This window comes from Miniopterus natalensis, chromosome 9, assembly GCF_054644295.1.
Source record: "Miniopterus natalensis isolate mMinNat1 chromosome 9, mMinNat1.hap1, whole genome shotgun sequence".
NCBI classification, from domain to species: Eukaryota; Metazoa; Chordata; class Mammalia; order Chiroptera; family Miniopteridae; genus Miniopterus; species Miniopterus natalensis.
In genome coordinates, this window is record NC_142089.1 from 54774576 (window position 1) to 54794272 (window position 19697).

Consider the following 19697-nt stretch of genomic DNA (forward strand, 5'->3'; position numbering starts at 1 on the left):
AGAAAAATCTCTCTGGAACTTAATAATAATAACAATAATCAGACCTAATATTAGCCTGAGATCAAAGATTTATTAAACCTATTTGGCCCAGAAGATAAAGTTGAATGACTAGGTATTCAAGGATCTAGGCTGAGCGTCGGCCCTGGAAAGAGACTCCCAGGCTAGTACCCTAAAAGCATTCCTCAAAACTTGATTCATACTGGAAGTGACCTTTCTCCCTCCCCAGCGGCTGCGAGACTGCGAATTTTGCAGTCACTTCCATTGCTTTTGAGGGCTGGAATCCGGCCTCTCATCCTCCGCAGCGGGTGGATAGGGGAGCAAGACTTTCTCTCCAAGTTTTCCTCAACTTCGAAAACAAGGACTGGGATCTTCTTATCATCAACAATTGACAACTATCTATGAAGTGCCTACGAGTCATTGGGTTGATGAGAAGGGGAGTTAAGCAAGCAGTAGCTAGGATCTATTGGTTCCCTCACTGGTTTTCCCTTAACTAAACTTCCACTGAGGTTCATAACTCTCCAACACCGTGATTTTTTTTGGGTATTTTTCATTTTTAACCACCTCTTTTGCGTGTGTGTGAAGTCCACCGCCCTAAGATTTCGGGAAGACTTTTCTTCGCAAGCAGGAAAAGACCCATTTCTGAGAAAGATGTGAAATAAGTTTCCTATGGGTCCCGCGTCCGCGTAAAGGGAGATCAGTCCCCAAGGGTGCGGGTCCCGGGGGTCCCCGCGCGCGTCGCGGGCAGGTGCGGCAGCCCGCGCCTCCGCTCGCGAGCCCGGGCAGCTGGGGGCGGCCCCGGCGGGGTCCCGGGCGACCGGGTCACTCGTGCCCTCTCGATTCGGGCCCTTCCCTTCTCCTTGCTCTGGCCGCCCCGCCGCCCGCGTCTCTCCCCCGCCCCCCGAGTCTCGTTCCAGGCATCCCTTTGTCCTTCCCCGGATTGGCAGGTTTTATTATTCCGCCTGAACAATCCGGCCGCCCAGTGGCTGAGGGTCGCTGACGTCGGCGGCAGAGCCGGGGAGTAGTTGGGATTCTGCTCTGTCAGTAACACATGTGTAAGAGCCGCGGAGGGTGCGAGTGAGCCGGCGAGTCGCCGCCGCCGCCTCCTCCGAGCCGGGCAGCAGCAGCCCCGGCAGCAGCCCGGGCAGCGGCGCAGGCTCCCGCGCGCCGGGCCTCGGCCGGCAGCAGCTCCCCGCCTCCCCGGCGCGCCCGCCCGCCCGCCTCCCGGTCTCCGCTCCCGCCGCCGCCGCTCCCGGAGCTGTTGTTGCTGCGGCTGCTCTCTGGCCGGAGGTGCAGGAAGCTCGGCCGTGCGGCCGCCGCCGCCGCCGCCAGCCCGGAGCGAGCGAGCGAGCGGGCGAGCGCGCGGGAGGGAGGAAGGCGGTGGAGGAGGAGGAGCGGGAGGCGCGCGGGCGGGGGCGGGGGCCGCCGGGCGGGGGAATCTACAAAGTGAAGCCACATTGCCAAACTTGCAGCAGCGATTGCAGCAGTTGCTGCCGCTGCGCCGCGCCTGAAGCCGCGCCGCGCGGGCCGAGGGCTCCTGCCGCTGCTCGCGCGGAGCCGGAGCCGGAGCCGGAGGACGGGGACCGAGACTGACACTTCTGCTCCCGGCCGCCGGCCACTTACGCGTCCCCCCCAACCCAGCTTCAGAGCAACGCGTTTGAAAAAAAAAAAAAAAAAAGCAGCCCGTAGCCCCCTCCGCCCCTTTCCTGGTTCTGCAAGAACTGCCCCCTCCCTCCAGCCAAGGCGCCCCTTCCTTGGAACCGAGCGGCTTCGCTCGCTTCTCGCCGCCGCCGCCTCTCGCAATATTGCAATATAGGGGAAAAGCAGGTAAGGGGACCGCTGGGGAGCCGCGGGCGGGGGGCGGGAGGAGGGACCGATGGGGGCCGGGGCTGTTTTGCTGGGCTTCCTTCCCTTGACCGTCCCAAATTGCAAGTAAACAATGCGTTGGCTTGGATTATGCGCGAGTCTGAAACTACCCAGGCCGGCCTGCGAGCCCGAGCGGAGGGCAGCCCCGGGCCGCCAGCTTTGTAGCGGTTCCTGCTTACAAAAGGGTGCTTCGAGATGGGGCTGGTGAGGACCTTGGAGGGGGTGGGGAGGTTTTCAGTTCCTAAGGGAAGGGCAGCGGGTGCAGGAAGGGTTTGAGTATGAGAAGTAGTGTGGGGGAAATAGTAACGACCCCCCCTCCCCCAGTAAACACTATTTTTGAAACAGTGGCAGAAAGGATCTAAGTGAGCAGGATTCGGTATTGCTTGGTCTTTTACAAAATTCCTCTTGGTTTGTAAGTCTTTTGTTCCAATCCAGGAGAAATCCGGTGAATCACCTAATTAAAATCAAGACATGAATTAAGCATCCATTTTTGTACTACAAATTGCCAGCGCTACGTTTGTCCCTCCCTTGGTCTCCATTAAAAAACACCAGAGACGTTGTTAAAGGGGGGCAGATTTTGCCTCTAGCTGCCAGTTCTGCTTTCTATTTCACTGACTATCCCAGGACCTAAATTGCTTGGCTATGTAATTACTAGAGTATAAGCCTATTTAACTTAAAAGCTTTCCTTTTTTTTTTTTTTTTCCAACTCTAAATGAAACTTGATGAGGGCCCGTCCTTAGTTATCAGGGGAGTCAGTTTCTGGTCAGTCCTCTTGATTCATCTCTTTTAGATTTAATCAGCATTAAGGTATTGCTTGTCCTTAAGAGCTTTAGCTAATGGGGTTACTGGATGCTTTTCTCAGTGTAATGTTTCCTTTTCAAAAAAATATACATATATATTTACCTCTCACCAAAGATGGGGGCGGGGAAGAGCTTGGAATCTCCTCCCTCCCTCTCCCCTTTTAAAAAGGAATTCGGAGCGATTAAAACGTTGGGGGAAACAGTTTAAAGACTTAGGGCAGGAAATGCAGATTCATTTGGGTTAGGGCTGAAATTGTAACAAAAAGCAATTCCTCGAGTAAATGCATCAGATAAATCAATTTACATAAAGGTATGATGCATTCGGATAAATGCAATGCTAATGGGTTTTAGAGTGGTCTTGTTTCCAAAGTCTCAGGGTTTTGTTACAGCTTAATTGGTGCAGTTCTTATTCTGGTTTATTGTGCGGTCTCTGGACACACGTTCCGGGACTCTTTCGGAGGAAATGTGTTTAAAATCGGCCTATTTAAGGAACCCGAGTCCTTGTTTCGTTCCCTTCCCCTCATTTTTTTGCAGCAGCCAAGTTGGGCCAGGGACAGGCAAAGTTCGCCCTCTCTCTTCTGAGGTATCAGCTGAATGTCTTGAGCAGATAGCTGGGAGCCTCGGGGGGAGCCCACACTCTCGGCTTACAGAGGACAAAGACAAAACAGGCTGCTTAATTGGCAGTAAATAACTTGATCTTTTTATAGAATAAGTGACTGGAGGAACACTAGGACTTTATTGGACTCCGGATTGGAGGCAACAAATTAATCGGGTTAGGCTAAGCTTTATAAATTGATTCCTATATTATACCCTAGTTGCTTCGCTCATGACATTCATTAGAAGGAGTGGGGAATTTTTAAAAGCAGTTTTGGTGACCGCAGCGACTGGCTCAAATTTAACTTGTGCATCCTTTATTAGTGCCTTCTCGCATATTATTTGTGACCCCCCCTCCCCCCCCAGGAACAAAGCTTTAGCATTTAAATTGCTGATCGAGGGCAGATTAGTGAGACCAGAGTGGAGAGTGTTTGTATAGGAAGTTAACAGGCATCTTAAAGTTCAATGATCTATTATTCTTGCCTGTGTCCTGAAAACCCAGAGAAAACACTCATTGATCTTCAAAATGAAATGAGATTTGGAACAATAATGGGAGATGGCGGTCACCACAATGGCATGTGAAAGGTGCTGTTTAAAATACGAAAAACCAGTTTCGCAACTTTACACACCGCACCCGCGCCCCCCCCCCCTCCACCCTCCAGTCCCCGACCTTCCCCTCCCACCACCACGCTCTGCATCGCCCCTCGGCCGGGTCCTCCCTTTCCTTTTCAGAAAACCGAACTATTTCCAACTTGTGAACTGCAGCTGCACTTCCCAGGGCAGAGCTTGGGAAGGAACGTGGCTCCGGCTGAGGCCGCCTCCCCACTCCCCTCGGCTGGCTCGCGGGGCTCGGCCGGGGCTGGGGAGGGGCCGGGCGCAGCGGTGGGTGGATTTGACCCTCATTTGCTGGAGGCGGGCGGCTGAGGAGGGGAGGCGGGGGCGGGGGGCGGAGGCGGGGGCTGGGAGGAGGCGCCGCGAGGGGTGGAGCGCCGCAGCCGAGCCTGGCTCTCGGAGTTTTGACAGTACCCGAGCTGAAATTGTCAGCGGCGGTGAGCGCTGGAAAGTTGAGAGGAGCTCGTGGCCTCCGAACAAAGCTTGAGAAAAGTAAACAGGCGGCTGCTGCCGGCGAGCCTCCCTCCTTCCCTCTCCCCCTCACCCTCCTTCCCGCCCTTGCCCTGCTGCTTCCTTCCAGCAGGTCTGGGGGGAACTGTTGGCTAGCTCACGAGGTGCTTACTAACTTTTGCATCGCCCATGTTTTTTGTCTCTCTCGCCCTGTCCCCTTCCCGCCCTCTGCAGACCATGGTGAACCCGGGCAGCAGCTCCCAGCCGCCCCCGGTGACGGCCGGCTCCCTCTCCTGGAAGCGGTGCGCAGGCTGCGGGGGCAAGATTGCGGACCGCTTTCTGCTCTATGCCATGGACAGCTACTGGCACAGCCGGTGCCTCAAGTGCTCCTGCTGCCAGGCGCAGCTGGGTGACATCGGCACGTCCTGTTACACCAAGAGCGGCATGATCCTTTGCAGAAATGACTACATTAGGTAAGACTTGGCTGCCCTTCCCAAGATGGGCAGGCAGAGCAATGGCAAGGCCAAAGGTTACCAAGGGTTTTAAGGAAAGGAGCAGGGAATACGTTGTAGTCTTCACCTCAAAAACCTTCTGGTTGGCTGAATTTAAGGGGCTCAAGAAGCATGTGTTAATCTTGGAATTTTTAATGACACATTAATGGCGAATGCTGTATTAAATAAAAACTGCCCATCTGGTGGGACTGGGGCTGCTAGGTGTGCAAAGGTTGGGCACTCTGGGGACCAAAATTTTAAGTGGTGAGCCCCAACTGGACCCTCTGCTGAAAATAAATATTTCAAGGGGGAGTTAAGCAGCTTTTTTAAAGCAAGGTAGGGACCTACATAGGATGGAGACAAAAGATTGATTTAAAAGTGTAGTTGGTGAGAAATGATTTCCCTGTTGTGATGGCTAATTATGATATTTACAAAAGCACCTTTAAACTTTTTTGAGTGTAAAACTGACTCGTTCTTTGTGTTGTGTCTCCTTGTGAAAAATGCTGATTACCCATTAGTTTAAAGTCTTGTAATTCTTACAGGAAAAAAACAACCAAAAAACTTAATGGTAAACGTTTCTCTTTATATACTTTTTCTTGGAGGAGGCTTTTGCTGCTCAGTGTTGGTGTGTGGTTTGTGATGTAAAATCTGTAGTTTTTATATACTGAGGAATGTTCAGATTTTCGGTTTATTATTGTGATTTGTATCATTACCCTTGGTTCCCAAAAGAGATTTAGGAAAAGAGACTATAGAATATACTAATCTTGCATTTTAAAGCAATGTATAGGAACATTCATATGCCACCGTAAGCAGTCTTTTCCAACAAGTTTCAGTGCAATTAATGGAAAGAATTCAGGAGGTCAGGTGCCTATAGGATCTTTTCAGGTGAACTCAAGCTACTTAAACTCATTAATTTGAAAGGAGGCATTTGAAGGATTACACATTTAATTTGAGTAAATGGTTTGATAGACTGATGCACATGAATGCTTCTAGGAGGTATTCTGTTTCAACATCCAGTAATTAAAAAAAAACCCCACACGCACAGCACACCGTTGATACTAGCGAAGTGCTCAAGAACCGCTCACTTTGAAAAAGAATTGAATTCTATTTAAATTTCTGCTCTAAACCTTCTTTATCGTGATTAGTAGAAAATTTTGTTCTGTCTTTTCAATGGCATCGAATCAGTGGATGAGATATTTTGTTCAAAGTTTAGCTCCATTGTGATTCCCTCACTCCGCGTCTAAATTGAAAATGATCCCAATGTGGTTCAGAGCTGAGTATGTGTATGTTCACCCCAGTGATATCATTAGTGTAAAATGTTGGAGTTAAATGACATTTGGTTATTACAATAAAGCAACCTACGTCTACTCTGCTGGCCCCCTCAATCAGCCAAGTAAGAGAAATATAGGAAGGGAGAGGGCTTTTACTTTTAAATTAAGATGGCAGCATTAATTTCACTAAGTGTTCTTTTAGAAGTAAATGTTGGAAAATCAGCAGGAGCAGGAGCGTAATGCTTTCTGGTCCTCCTTCCAAGCAGTGCCATGAGCTTTGACAGTATTGTAATTAAATAGAGAGCAAAACTGTGGTAAGAAAGGACGGTGGTTTGAAGTGGAAAAATTGACAGTGCTGTTCAGACACGGTGAATGGTACAGATTCATCTCTTCTCCAAGTGCCTTCAAAAAACCTTTGCTTCTGATTACCACTAATTAAAAAGAAGATGGGTCCACTTGCATTCCCTCAGGACAAGTTTAGGCAAGTGGGTTCCTGGGACTCTCCATTCCTTTTCCTCCCTATACTTGAGGCCAAATACAAATGCCCACTTGGTGTTTTCTGGTGGCTTAATGGAGCAGGGGAGGTTGTGTGTGCCCGCGGAGCCTTAATGAATTGGGTCCTTATTCTCCTTCCTTTTTTTCCCTCTGAATTTGAAAACTGGAACCAGGCTTGCTCTTGAACTGGATGCTATCGTGTGAACCTTAGATCTGCCCCAGAGGGGTGAGTTCTAGCTCAGTACCAAATTGATCTCCTCAGACTCTGCTCAGAGCTCAGCAGCAGCTTACACCCCTCGCCCCCCCAATTTAAGGAATCTCTGAAGTCTCTCTTCAGTGTTTCCTCCCTCTGCCCATCAAGATGCCAAAAGGGTGAAAAGGTGGGAAGGCCTGCACCATCCTTTTTTCTCCCTGGTACCCTCCTCGCGAATGTCCCAGCAGGACACTTGGAGGAGCTTTCAGGTCTGCGTGCAGGGCCACTAAAGAGCCGAGTGATCCGCTCTCTGGTCTCCAGGTGAAGGGGACCGACCCTTCGGCTCCAAGACCTGGCTGGGACCACAGAGCGATTTAAGGGCTTTTAAACTGTCTGATTTTTGAGGTTGTGGTTTTTTTTAAAACAACCAAGATCTGGCTAAAACACTGCAGGAGAGCTGGGAGGTGTGTGTGTGTGGGGGGGGGGGTTGGTAGTGGGGCACTGCTTTGCCACAGTCCCCTCTCCCCTGGGCAACCAAGTGTCGATTGGGCAGAGCTGGGCTTCTGCCTCCTCTCCCTTCAAGATTTCAGATAAAGCGGCTGCCTTGCTGCTGCCTTGCTGCAGCGAATCCGCACAATTAAAAGCTTTAATTAGTGGCTCCTCCATTTTCTTAGTTCTGATGGGCTTTATCTAATGAGATCTGGTCTCTGGCTTAGATCTGCTCCGAATGACGTGTCCGCAATGAATGAGAGCTGCGTCGCAAACAAAACATTTAATTAACAAAATTGGCCTCTAAGAGAGGGAGGGAAAGGCAGGGGTGGGGGTGGAGAGGAGGGGAGGGTGGATCTTAAAGGGGCCAAGGCCTATCTCCCCACTTCCCCCCCCGCCCCCACCTCACAGAAGTCGGCGAACCTTGGAACTGTCCCCTTCCTCCCCGGCCCCCGGCCCTCCAGCTCAATCCAAGCGCCAGCGAGGAGCTTCGAAACTCCGTTTTTCTTTGCTCAAACCCTTCTTCCTCCACCCCCACCCCGGGCCCAGAGAGTGGCTCGGAAAGTGCAGCTAGAGGAGGAAGTTCAGCGGTGACGGGTGGGGCTCCAGGTCCCGGGAGGGCGCGGAAATGCGCCGCCGCGGTGGTCCTGGGCTGGCCGGTTCTTGCCAGGCCGGGGCCGGGCCGCGCCGGCTCCGTGCGGGGCCTCGTCGAGGCGCCCGGCGGGCCAGCATCCTCGGGCCCGCGAGGGGGCGAGCGCAGGGCGGGAGCCGGGCGGGCGAGCCCTCGGCCCGCTCCTTCCCGGGTTCACGTGGCGCCCGCAGCCGCAGTGTGCGCGGCCGCGGAGGTGGGGGCCTGGGGCGGGGGTCTGCGTGGGTTGGTGGTGGAGGGTGTGTTTGGGGAGGGGGTAGCGTTAGGAACAGAGGCGCCGCCAGACAGCGAGTTCATTTCCCTGGTAATCAACAGCAAGCTGCTATATTCAGAGAATGCTGTCCCTTTAATTGAACAGGCTAGGTAATTAAATGGCACTTTTCCAATAGGACGTGCTAGGTAAATCTAATAGTTGGTTATTTAATATCACTTTGAAGTCTGCCCACTCAAGCACAATGACAGCACAGGAGCATGTGAACTATTAGCTAGGAGAAAAAAAAAACCCAGGATCTCAAAAATTAATTAAATCGCATGCAATTTAGGGGGAACGTTTATCTTGATTTGTCATAACAGAATTAATTCAAGGCCTCCAATTCACTTGGGGGCAGATCTGTTACTCTGAATTAACCAAGCGTAATTTGGCTGATTTTTTTTTTTTCTCTCCCTCCCCTCTCTAATGCAGCAGTTGTGATTATTCACAGCCCCCCTCTTAAGTATCAATAGCTTCTGGTGCTTTTAAGGTGCTTGGTCTCTAGTTATTCCAAAGTACCTTTAATGGACTTGGCTCCAGGCATAATTTCTGGGTTGCATTTCTTTGTTACATTTAATATAGCTGGTGCAGAATTTAGATTAAATATAGGAACCTGCTGGAAAACCAATTGCTTCTGGATCAGTAGCTGTGGATGTGCATTTTTCTCCTCAGATAGGTTGCTGATATTTACTTGCAGGTACAAATGTATACCTTTCAGCTACACTCTTAGAAACACACCTCTCCTTGCTTGAAAGCAGTTTAGAAAACACAGCCAGGTAGTGCTCCATATTGCTGGTATTTTGCTTGAAGTAATAATGCTGTAGAAAATAAGCCCACCTATTGGTCATTGAAGTTATGAAAAGATGCTAAGGATTATTACTAAACTAAAAATACGACTTGCTCTCCTCTTTATGTCAGCAAGGAGAGTTGAAGCTGAGCCGTTAAGCAGTACTCACAATACATTGTGTTCTTCACTGAGGGGTAAAGCTCCTTGAAAGTGCAGAGGTTTGGTGGGATTTCTTTCCTTCTTTTCCCTTTTTCCCATATAAGGAACCTCTTGATGTTTGTGATTGATTGCATTGCCCAAATGCTGAAATATTAACGACCTTCTTGGACTGAGGACCCAAAGAAAGGAAACTGAAACCGATTCTGTCATCACAATTAAAGACTCCCCTGGCTTTAATTAGCCTGACCTGGGGTATATCTCCCCGTTGCTTGAGTTAAAGAGAAAAGAGCCCATTATAGTCCAGTCTGAGACCGATAGCTACTTAATTGAGCACCTAAAGCCTCGAGCCTTTTAAATCAAACACTGTCCTGGACAGTCCCCCTGGTTAGATAATTAACTCTCTAGTGCACAGAAACGTTGCTATAAAAAAAAAAAAAAGAAACAACTTTTCAGAAAAAGGGTGGAATTCTAATGGTAGCCTTCCTCTCTGGTAAAAGGGGATTAAAATGTGTATAGACATGTAAGTTGTTCTGCTCTAAGGCAGTCTTAAAGCTGTAGACATGGAAGGATCTTAAACTCCATTAAGAATGTTCAGTAGCACATCAGTCCTGGGTAGATCTTGGTCATTTTCAAACTTTGTAACTGTAATTTTTGACACTTCAGGAATCCCATGATTTTGTGGCTGAATGTTCCCTGTAAGGTTATGAAAGTGGCATTGGAGAAAATAACATGTCTAAAAAGCTTTTGGATTACACATGGCTACCCTGATTATTAAAATACACTTAGATATTGAAGACATACAACTGACTTTACTCAGGGTGAATTGTTAAATAAATGAATACTTTAGGCTAGGTAATCAGATTGATACTGTGAAAGGGTACTTTTGAGATGGAGTGTCACTGTGTACCTGTTGGTAGTGGCAGCCATAATTATAGACTCCTGTCCATTAAAATACTTCTGGCTTTCTGTAGGAGGATATTTGGTCCTTAGGTCTGGTAAGATTCTGTTCCCTGCTCCTATTTACACATCCATCTCCCTTCATCCTCAGCGTGTATTTGGCCTCATTGACAGGTTTTTAATTTTTTTTTTACGGGAATTGTTTGAATTTGGTACCCCTCTTGTGGATGCGAATAGTCCTGCTGTTGACTTGTAAACTCTTTAACTCATAGCCATACTAATTCTCTGGTCACCCTGCCTTTCTGAGAAAACCCCCCTGTGGCAGCACTGACAACTCAGGCTCATGGGATGCTTTAGGTGAGGCCCTCATCCGTGCTCCTGAAGTGGTCCAGCATTAGGAGATGGCAGGCCAGCAGCCCCCGAGCTCCCACACGCTGTGGTCCTACAGCTAGAGGTCCGGACAGTGTATTATTTCAGCTTTCTCTCTGTAACTGTTCTGATTCTGCAAGAACGTGTCAATGTGTCGTGGATCTCAGACTAATTAGTTTTGAAATGGAGTTTTGATTGAACTCTTCAAATCGATGCTGCTGCAAAATTTGTTTCTCGGGCTTCCTATTAAAAGCCATCTTAAGGGGCAGTTTTACTACTCTCCCTGTCGTTCAGTCGATACATTTAATAACAACTTACAGGCTATTTTCAATAAAGTGGCGACAGCAAATTAGTAGTTTGAACATGACAAGCCTCTTCTGCAAGACCAGATTCTGAAAACTCAGAGCAATTATTTTTATATAGAGGCATGCCGCAATCATTCAGATTATGGGGTGTTCTATAGGAACATGTCTCCTGGTTTGACACAAACGGCATTTTATGACTTTATTTGAACAAGGAGGCAATGTAAATATTAATATTTATTATGACACCAATATGTTAATTTGGAAGTCCTATTACCTTGTTTTTCAGTGTTGAAAGTGCCTCTCTGATTCTGCTTGCTTATTCCGATATCACCTTTCAATGTGAAATCATTCTGGTCTGTTTAATAAATATTTGTGGATATTAAAGAGGGAAGCCCAAAAGCAAATAAAGTCTCCCAGCTTGAGTCTACAGATTCCATAAAAGCCAAAGTTCGGTATTCATTAAAATATTTTGTTGCGCCTGCAGAAGGATATAAGGAATTATGTATATATTTTTCTCCAGTACACCACACTTCCTTGAGCTTTCCCCTCCTCTGCAGCCTTCTTCTCCCCCTCCTCCCCCCATGGCAGATGTTGTGGTCTCATTTGATTGCATAGGAAAACTGCAGTGATACAGCAAACACCCAGAGAGATATGATGACAAATGGGTCCAGATCCCGGTAAATTACTTTCTGCTCAAATCGAAATTTCATTCAGTTTGTTGCTAGCAGAGATGAAGTAATCTAAATTGTGGACTCAGGAGCAGATAGAGGGAAGTTGGAGCAAGCATTTCATTATCAAGAGAGAGAGAAGGTTAGGATGAAAGAGATGAGCAGAGGCAAATCTTAAGTGTTGACACCATGATTGAAAAGGTTAACCCATACACATTATATATCAACCTGGATAGCAGAGAGTTTCTAATGGAAAGTCTGCACTGATGGAGGTTTACGGGAGTTTCAATACACTGAGCATGATGTCTTCTTAGATATACAATCAAATCCTCTTAACCCTTTTGATGACTCATATCTCAAGATATGATTAAAGTACAAAAGAGTTCTTCATATAATTTCAAGGACACAATGCATTTAAACTCCAGTCATGAATTGTATCTTTTTTTTTTTTTTATGATGAACCCAGCAATCTGATAAAATGTGTGTAGAACAGAATTGTTTTGTATTTGTTAGAGGTGTAAGTCAATATTTTGATTAAATCCAGGGCATCCTCTTCCTCTGCGGTAGGCAGAAGTTAGTTGTGACCCCAAAAAGGTTTTTCCCCAGGTTCTGTAAATCACTCGTGAAGTGTGAGGCCCGTGCCTAAGCCTTCAGTCTCCATTAGATGCATTCCAGAGGGAGGGCCGGAGGCCAGGGGATTTCTTCTTTCTTTTTCTTTGGTTTAGGATTATTTATCGGTGTCACCCTTCATCTTTGTTTCAGGTTATTTGGAAATAGCGGTGCTTGCAGCGCTTGTGGACAGTCGATTCCTGCGAGCGAACTCGTCATGAGGGCCCAGGGCAATGTGTATCATCTTAAGGTAGCATTTTCTCCTCTCCTTTTCAAAAAATCTTACCATTCCTACCAGAGGCAAAGCATTTCTCCTTAGTAGGAACTCTGTTTTCTCAAGCCGCAAACCCTAAAGGAGTCCACTGAGAATGGATCGGCAGTGATTATTGCTCACCCCCCCACCTGACACTCCCCCCCCCCCCCCCCGCCCCACCACACAAGCACACACATTTGTCTGTTTCCCACTTTGTGCTGATGCAGTTTATTGCGTTTTGCATTCATGTCGAAGGAAGAAAAACACTAAACCCTAAGTGGCTCTGTACTTGACAGATACCTGCTTAAAAACGGTTTATAAACTTGTGACCAAAAAAAAGACTTAATTTGTACTTGTTTTCAGTGGGCTTGCTTTTTCCTTTCAGTGTTTTACATGCTCTACCTGCCGGAATCGCCTGGTCCCGGGAGATCGGTTTCACTACATCAATGGCAGTTTATTTTGTGAACATGATAGACCTACAGCTCTCATCAATGGCCATTTGAATTCACTTCAGAGCAATCCACTACTGCCAGACCAGAAGGTAAAGACCCGCAGTTACTAATAAGCTTTATTAGAGCAAGTCGGGAGGCTAAACCTTTTTGCACTGAGCAAGGGAGTTTTCTTGGGTGCTTGTATTTTTGCATGCCCTTTTAAAGAAATCTAGGCTATTTATCCATACAAGGTTTAGGAATAGGAGAGTTGATTATATTGTGAATCTGTTCTAGTTAGGAAAAGATCCCAACTTAGTTTGTAGCTTTGCCAGTGTTGAACGTAGGATCATCACATGCAAAGTTGAACAAAGCATAAAACTTCTATGTAACCTTTCTTTTTTTTTTATCCCATTTGATAATTTTGATGTTCAGAAGTACAATGGATGTGAATAGGTTATTGTGGGAGGAAAATGAGCACATTTATGGTAGGAAAGGGAATCTTTTTTGTCATGAAAGAGTGATTTCTGTATTAGTAATAGCAGTCCGGACACTGGTGCTTTAGAAAAGCAGTTTTACAAAACATTCTGTAATACCAGAGGAGAGCATTTTTGTTGATTGGTCGTCCGGTAAAATTTGAATACGCCGTGACTTTTAAAACAAAAGTTCTAGCTCTTTCCAATCATTTTGGGCCACTGATAGCTCCATTAAAGATTATGTATCTCAATTCTTGACCCACAACTGGAGAGTTTTTGGACCAGAGTTAGAAATGAGGAAATTATACAAGTGCACAAGTCATGTAGTATTAGAAGGCACTTCAGAGGGAAAATTGGTGATCAACAGTTGTTCAGCACCCCCAGTACTGGATAGTTTTAGATCTATTTTAATCTCCTTAATAAGTCCTATAGCTATGCAAGTGAGTGCATTTTGATAACTGCTGTGCCTAATTTGTAACAATTACTGTCAACCTTCAGTTAAGAGACTGTTCATTCCACACTGGCCCAGAAAAGAGTGAAATGTATGACTCGTGCGCATAATTTTATTCACATCATATTTCATACTGATTATGTATTGATGACATTGATTCATTTACTCTTTACAGCGCCACTTGCATGGATATTAAATCTTATTGACCACAGATGAATTTTAATTTCAGATTGGTGATAGATTTTTCCATCAGCTCTGATAGTATGTTTGACTTTTTCATCATTAACCCAGGCAATCACACAGCACTGAGTTATTGCATTGAAACAAAAAGTGCACACTTCACTTGGTAATTCTTTATGGATTTACAATAGGAACTTCATTAATGTCTGTTGTAAGGATCACAAAAAAACAACATTTATCTGCAAATAGGAATTTAGCGAGCTTCAGAAGTTTCAGAAAAAAATATTAGGTTTCTTTGTCTTCTGTAATACATTATTTTTAATGCCGTGTGTGGGGAAAAATGACTAATATATGTAAAATTTTAACCATTTAAAATTACACTGCCATATTTTAATGCTCATATTTATTGTTTTCCCTTACTCAAGTTTATGAGATAATTTTAAATGTATTTTTCATTTCTTTATTAACTAAATTTTAATTGCATCACAATATGTGTACTTTGATTTACTAACATTGGAAGCTTTGGAGAATACTATTTTAACAATAGAAGTGAAATTTTTTATTGCAAATTAACCAGTTGCCATTAATGAGGCATTTCAGACTGCTTTAAAGAATGCCAGTACATATAAGTACGTGCAGACTTTTATGGTTTGAATTGTAATGAAATGAATCTACAGGGTAGAGTTGAGAACAACGAATGGGTAACATAAATATTTTGAGATACCCATTTCAGTTGGGAGGCAAAGCCGTTTGTAGTTATACTTGGTAGCTCAAAGAAAAATGAGCTAGGAATAAAAAATGGTTGATCTCTTTCCCAACCCTTCCAATGTAAAAGCTTAGTTTTCCTCCAAATCCTTTTTAAGTTTGATGCTGGTTTTATACCATTTCTTTCCCTGATTTAGTAAAGTATAAAAAATGATTGTTACAGCTCCCCAACATTCCTGGTGAGAATTTAAGGATGTGGAGGCAAGATGGGAAATGTAGCCAAACTGTGAAACACCAAGTATACTGGCGGTTAGCTAGGGACTAAGTGCAGAGGACACATAAGAAATATGAGCTGGGTCTCAGTACTGTCCTACTGAGTACAAGGTGATGCCAGTTTATAGGTGTTAGGGAGGAAACAGAGGAATACTGGAAAAAATCTGGTTTCACGTGTTCACAAGATTGCGTGGATTGTTACTTGAACACTTTCATAAAGGTGTCCTGTTCTCTACACCTTTACCCAGGTGTCGAGAGTTAGGGTCTTCATTCTGGAACACAAAGTATACTAGGTAGTGAATAAGAACCTACTAGGATATATTTTCTTAATGTTGGAAGCCAAAAGAGACAGGTGGCCTTCAAAAATTAATAGCTCTTAAAAGGCACACGGAAATATAACTTAAGGATATGTTCTTGTCGGATGTTGGTGAGAAGCTGTGTTTTGGGGGGTGATGTTAATTAAGAACGTTTCCCTGTTGGTGTAAATGTCTCACATTTTTGCCCTTGGTGCTCAGCTCACCATGAGCACAGTCAATTCACAAGGTAGTTTTTGTAAATAAGGGTTTGGGGCAAGCTGAACGTGGTCCAGAGAGATATTAATGAGAGGGCAAGGGGGAAGAGGTAATGAAAACACACTTCCTGGTGGAACATAAACTGCTGTTTGGATCTGGAGAATGCTTTAAAATTATTTTCCCAAAGCCTCCGGCGTTTCTTTTCTGGAGGAGCTGAGATGGGGAGAGATGACAAATAGCTCCATTTTATTATTTTCTTCTCTCTCGTTCTCCATATTTTTGGTAGGGAAAATTGGACATTAATTTTGGCTGCTTTCCTTCTATTCGCAGAACCAATTACCTTTTTTGTGCATGATGCATAATAAACATGCCCAAGCATCCTCTGGCTTAAAAGTAATGAGTTGGTTATTTGTACATTTCTTCCTTAAGGGCAGCTAATTGTATGGAAAGTATAGACCCCATCATCTTATTCTCCTGAAATTAGTTCCCATTGTCTGGGATGTGTAGCTTAGTTCTTGTTCTGCATCGTTGGCTTTTGTATGTATATTCTGAGAAAAAAATAATAATTTTAAACTTTTAAATTATGTAGTCTCTTGACCAAAATCTCAGACCACTGGTATTCAAGGATCTGCAACGTGTTACAGCCTGTATCATTTGAAGGATGCTTGGCTCTCCTTAGGAGAATATTGTCTTCTAGGGAGTTATGTAAATACACTCAGGAATTGTGGCTGATTTTTTTCTTTCTGTAAATTTTTGCCTGCTCTGGAATTTTTTCTTCCACTCGAGTGATGGTTCCACCTAGAATTATCTGCTTTTCAGTAAAATAAGAGATCATCACACCTCTTTAGTTGGAGGAATATTTAGCAAGTGTCCTACTTTACATATCACTTCGCAATTCCCCTGTAGTCACATAATTGGTGTTGTGTGTGTGTCCATCGTAGAGGACATTTGATGCTCATTTATTAAATATGCTCGCTGGCTGCTGCCGCATCTTTGTTCTGGACAGACAAATTACCTTTCTCACACTGAGCTTCTACTCTGGGGAATTAAGCCTCCACCACTTTAATTAGCTTGGAAGTGGGGGGTTGCAGTTCCTAATAGACTTCAGGCTTTTAGTAAGTTAGGGGAAGGGTGAAACGAGAACTTCCTGGGAAGCTCAAAATGTCATTTAAAAACCATAAAAAATCTAATATATATTATTTCATTTTGGTAATTGCAAACAGATTGTATTTGACGACTGTGTGGATTATCATTTCTAACTTAGACATTAAAATTAGACTTCCATTGAACTACGTTCTTTAATTGATCATAAGTCAGTAACATTACATATGTTTGATTTATGTATTCAGAATATTTATGTACTATCATGTGACAGCAGATAGGAAATACTAAGTGAAAAGTAGTATTTGAATATTTATATGTACGTTTGTGTGTGTGTGTGTGTGTGTGTATACACAGACACATAAATACATGCATGCACATACTCATGCAGGTAACATACCTATATGTCAAGAAGGACATAGGTGAATAGGTGACACGTGGGAATATCAGAATAATCGTAATAATTGCCAGTATTTGCTTAGCTTTTTATTAAGTGCCAGGCATATATATTATGTAATCCTGATGACAGCCATGTTACCCCCACTTTAAAGATGAGGAAACTGACGCACAGACAGGTTAAGTAACTTGCTAAGAGTTACACAGTTGAGCATATAAACCCAAAACTTCCTGGAGAGGGACGTGGCTCTGAATGTGCCTTTGAGATACGACTACTAGGCAAGCTGTTATAATGCATTCCTTACGGAAAGAAACTTGCTTTTCACAGAGTAAAGCAATTCATTGTAGAACTTTACACTGGAAACTTTCTGAAAGTCCATCTCATTTTCCCTGCTAGCAAAACTGCAGAAAATGTTATGCTTTAGCTCTTCACTGTCGGAGTAAGGAGCGGAGAAGGCCTCCGTCGAGTCACAGTTGGGAAGTAATCTAATAAAAGAAGATTAGTGAATGTAGAGAAGACAAAGCAGTCAAGTTTGAGTTTAATCTCTCTCAAATTTAGCATTTTAGCTAAGATGCCCGTTTTTTATTTCTTGCAGGTCTGCTAAAAGGTCAGAGTAATGCAGAATGCGTGCCTTCATCTCAGATTTTGTTCATCACAGGTGGATCCCATGTGTCTTCAGTAGACAAGTCACCTTTGTAGCTAGCACCAGTGCCAGCTCCATACCATTGCACCTTCTTTAGTCTTGATTGCCCTTCCTGCATTTATTGGTGTATTAAAATGACTGAATATGAACATTAAGGACTCCATGAACCTGGGCTAATGGGAGACTGTAGAGAAAATGAAAAAAGATCCACCGGAGGACATCTTGGGGGGGGGGGGGAGCTTGGGAGGAGGGAAATGACTAATGAAGCTAATTAAAAGAAGCATTCAAATCTGCTTTCTACCCTCATTAACAATTAGCAGGGCACTGGCCAGAGTTTGTACCCTGTGTTTTACCTTAACAACATTCTCTTTGCTCTTTGTATATTTAAGTGTTGTAAGGAAATGTGTTTCAATCAAAACTGAACATGAGATAAAGGAAAGAGATGTGGCTTTTGTGATATCCTATCACAGACACTTTTATTGTATCTCTGTAAAATACAATGTATGTATGCATGTAAGTGTTTTCGTCCTAATGTTGCTACTCCCATGGCGAAGAAAAACAAAAAACGGAAAAAAAAATTGGAAAAAAAATCAGGCTCATAGCAGCTACTGTGTAGAAATTTTCCCCTACTTCTAATTTGCTGAATGAAGAAAAAAAATCTTTTATTTGTGATATTTTCAGAGACATTTGCTCTAGTATGGTGTATTTAAATAATAAAAACTTAAAAGAAAAATATTCGCTGGAGTTTCGGTTTAAACACTGCTTTTTCTCGCCTGTATTTTGGGAAAATGAAGGTTTTTTTATTTGCTACCAAGTTCACTTTAAATTTTAGGGGTTGAGGGAGGTGGTGTGTATATTTATTTAGCTCTGGGCCAATAAGGTATTCTTCAAATTACTTAACCATGCCATTTTTGGCAGGGGTACAAAGCAATGTTTCTAACGGAGTTCTTTTTATAAGTTCAGAATATTCTGTTAACAGCACTTCATTACACTTCTCCTATATCACAGTGAATCTTTTGTGTTTATATATAAATATTTGTTTGAGTCTTCAGCAATTTCGTTTATTCTTTTTTTTCTCGGCAGGAAAGCCTTGGGCATTGATGAAAAGCATGTGGCATTCACCATCTTGTTCTCTTAGCAAGTTTATAGCTTTCGAAGGAAATAGCATTCCAAACCATACCTGTACATATTTTGAAGTTCCATTAGTCGTTAAGGACCCAGTGCTGCTCTTTTATAGTCACGTTCAGTGGGTGAAGCAGCCATTTCCTGGTGAGCTTTTAGACTCCTGTGGTCTGCTGTATGATTTGTTTATTTTGTTTTGCTCTTACACTCCTCTACAGGCCCTGCCTTTCCATATGTTTGGAGAAGGGTTTGGACTTCATTTAATAGTAGTCTTGAGATGTTTAGTTGCTAGTTCTAGGCGGTAGAGTGTCCCCAACAGCTTCTGCGTCGCCTGCAGAGGTGCCCTGAGGAAAAGCACATGCAGGCCAAGGACTCAGGTGGGTCCGTGGCCAGAGCTGGAAGGAGGAAAATCAGAGGCTGCACTGCCAGGCTCGTAATGCGTGAGCAAATCTCAACTACGACTTCTGTCACAGGTTAATAAAACCGGGTGTTTTAATGCTACCTTTAATTTTCTTTCTGAAAATGGCAATTGTTTTATTTTCTCTTGAACTCCCGAGCCCTGTCTCTGGAATGGGCATAGGCTCTGTGGAGGTCGGGCTCGCGGGCAGCTTCCCTTTGAGACCGGTGCTTACCGCCTGCTTTCAGATTCCAGGCCAGGAGGGAAACTCGCTCGTTCGAACTGCGCTCTTCCTGTCGGAGAGCGTAAAGGCGGAGAGTTAAAGTGAATAGTTTCATTAGAGCTTTATAAGAAAAATGCAAGAAAAAATAAAACGAGAACAAAATCATATAAATAACAGTATCTGAGTTAGATCCTTGAGGAATTTCTAGGAACTAGTTCTGGCTCTTACATTATTTTTCCTTTAAGGTACTGTAAGGGAATTTGGACTCTTCAGGATAGAAGAGGGGAAGTGTTAATAAGAATGCAAGCGTCTGCTCTATTCTTTTTGGCAGAAGCACTCATGTCCCATATAGTGTAGAAATTCAAAGGAGATAGTTAATAACTTTTAGTAAGTAATACAGTGTGGCATTTAGTGATGTGGAGGGCCAAGGTCATTAAAGACTTTAAATGAACTATTATATGGCTGGTTCCTCAAGCACTGCTGTGTATTTAATAACGAGCTTCTAAAAGCATTTCTTAAGTTGCAGACCTATAAGATTACAAATGTCACTCATGTTAGTATAATCCACATGCAAGTGATGAAGCC

The 19697-nt window shown here is 44.3% G+C and overlaps 1 protein-coding gene across 1 annotated transcript; it reads left to right on the top strand.

The window, feature by feature from the left end:
* The first annotated feature begins 1383 nt into the window (after positions 1-1383).
* On the top strand, positions 1384-18105 carry LMO4 (LIM domain only 4). The gene is made up of 5 exons (XM_087820566.1): positions 1384-1824; positions 4554-4792; positions 12105-12201; positions 12590-12745; positions 17323-18105. The coding sequence occupies exons 2-5, from the start codon at positions 4557-4559 to the stop codon at positions 17329-17331; spliced, it is 498 nt and encodes a 165-aa protein (XP_087676692.1). The 5' UTR covers positions 1384-1824; positions 4554-4556; the 3' UTR covers positions 17332-18105.
* Positions 18106-19697: the final 1592 nt, after the last annotated feature.

Coding starts and splice junctions, on each gene's coding strand:
- LMO4 (XM_087820566.1), top strand. CDS start 4,557: ATGGTGAACCCGGGCAGCAGCTCCCAGCCGCCCCCGGTGACGGCCGGC. Junction 4,793..12,104: donor TGCAGAAATGACTACATTAG/GTAAGACTTGGC, acceptor TCTTTGTTTCAG/GTTATTTGGAAATAGCGGTG. Junction 12,202..12,589: donor GCAATGTGTATCATCTTAAG/GTAGCATTTTCT, acceptor TTTTCCTTTCAG/TGTTTTACATGCTCTACCTG.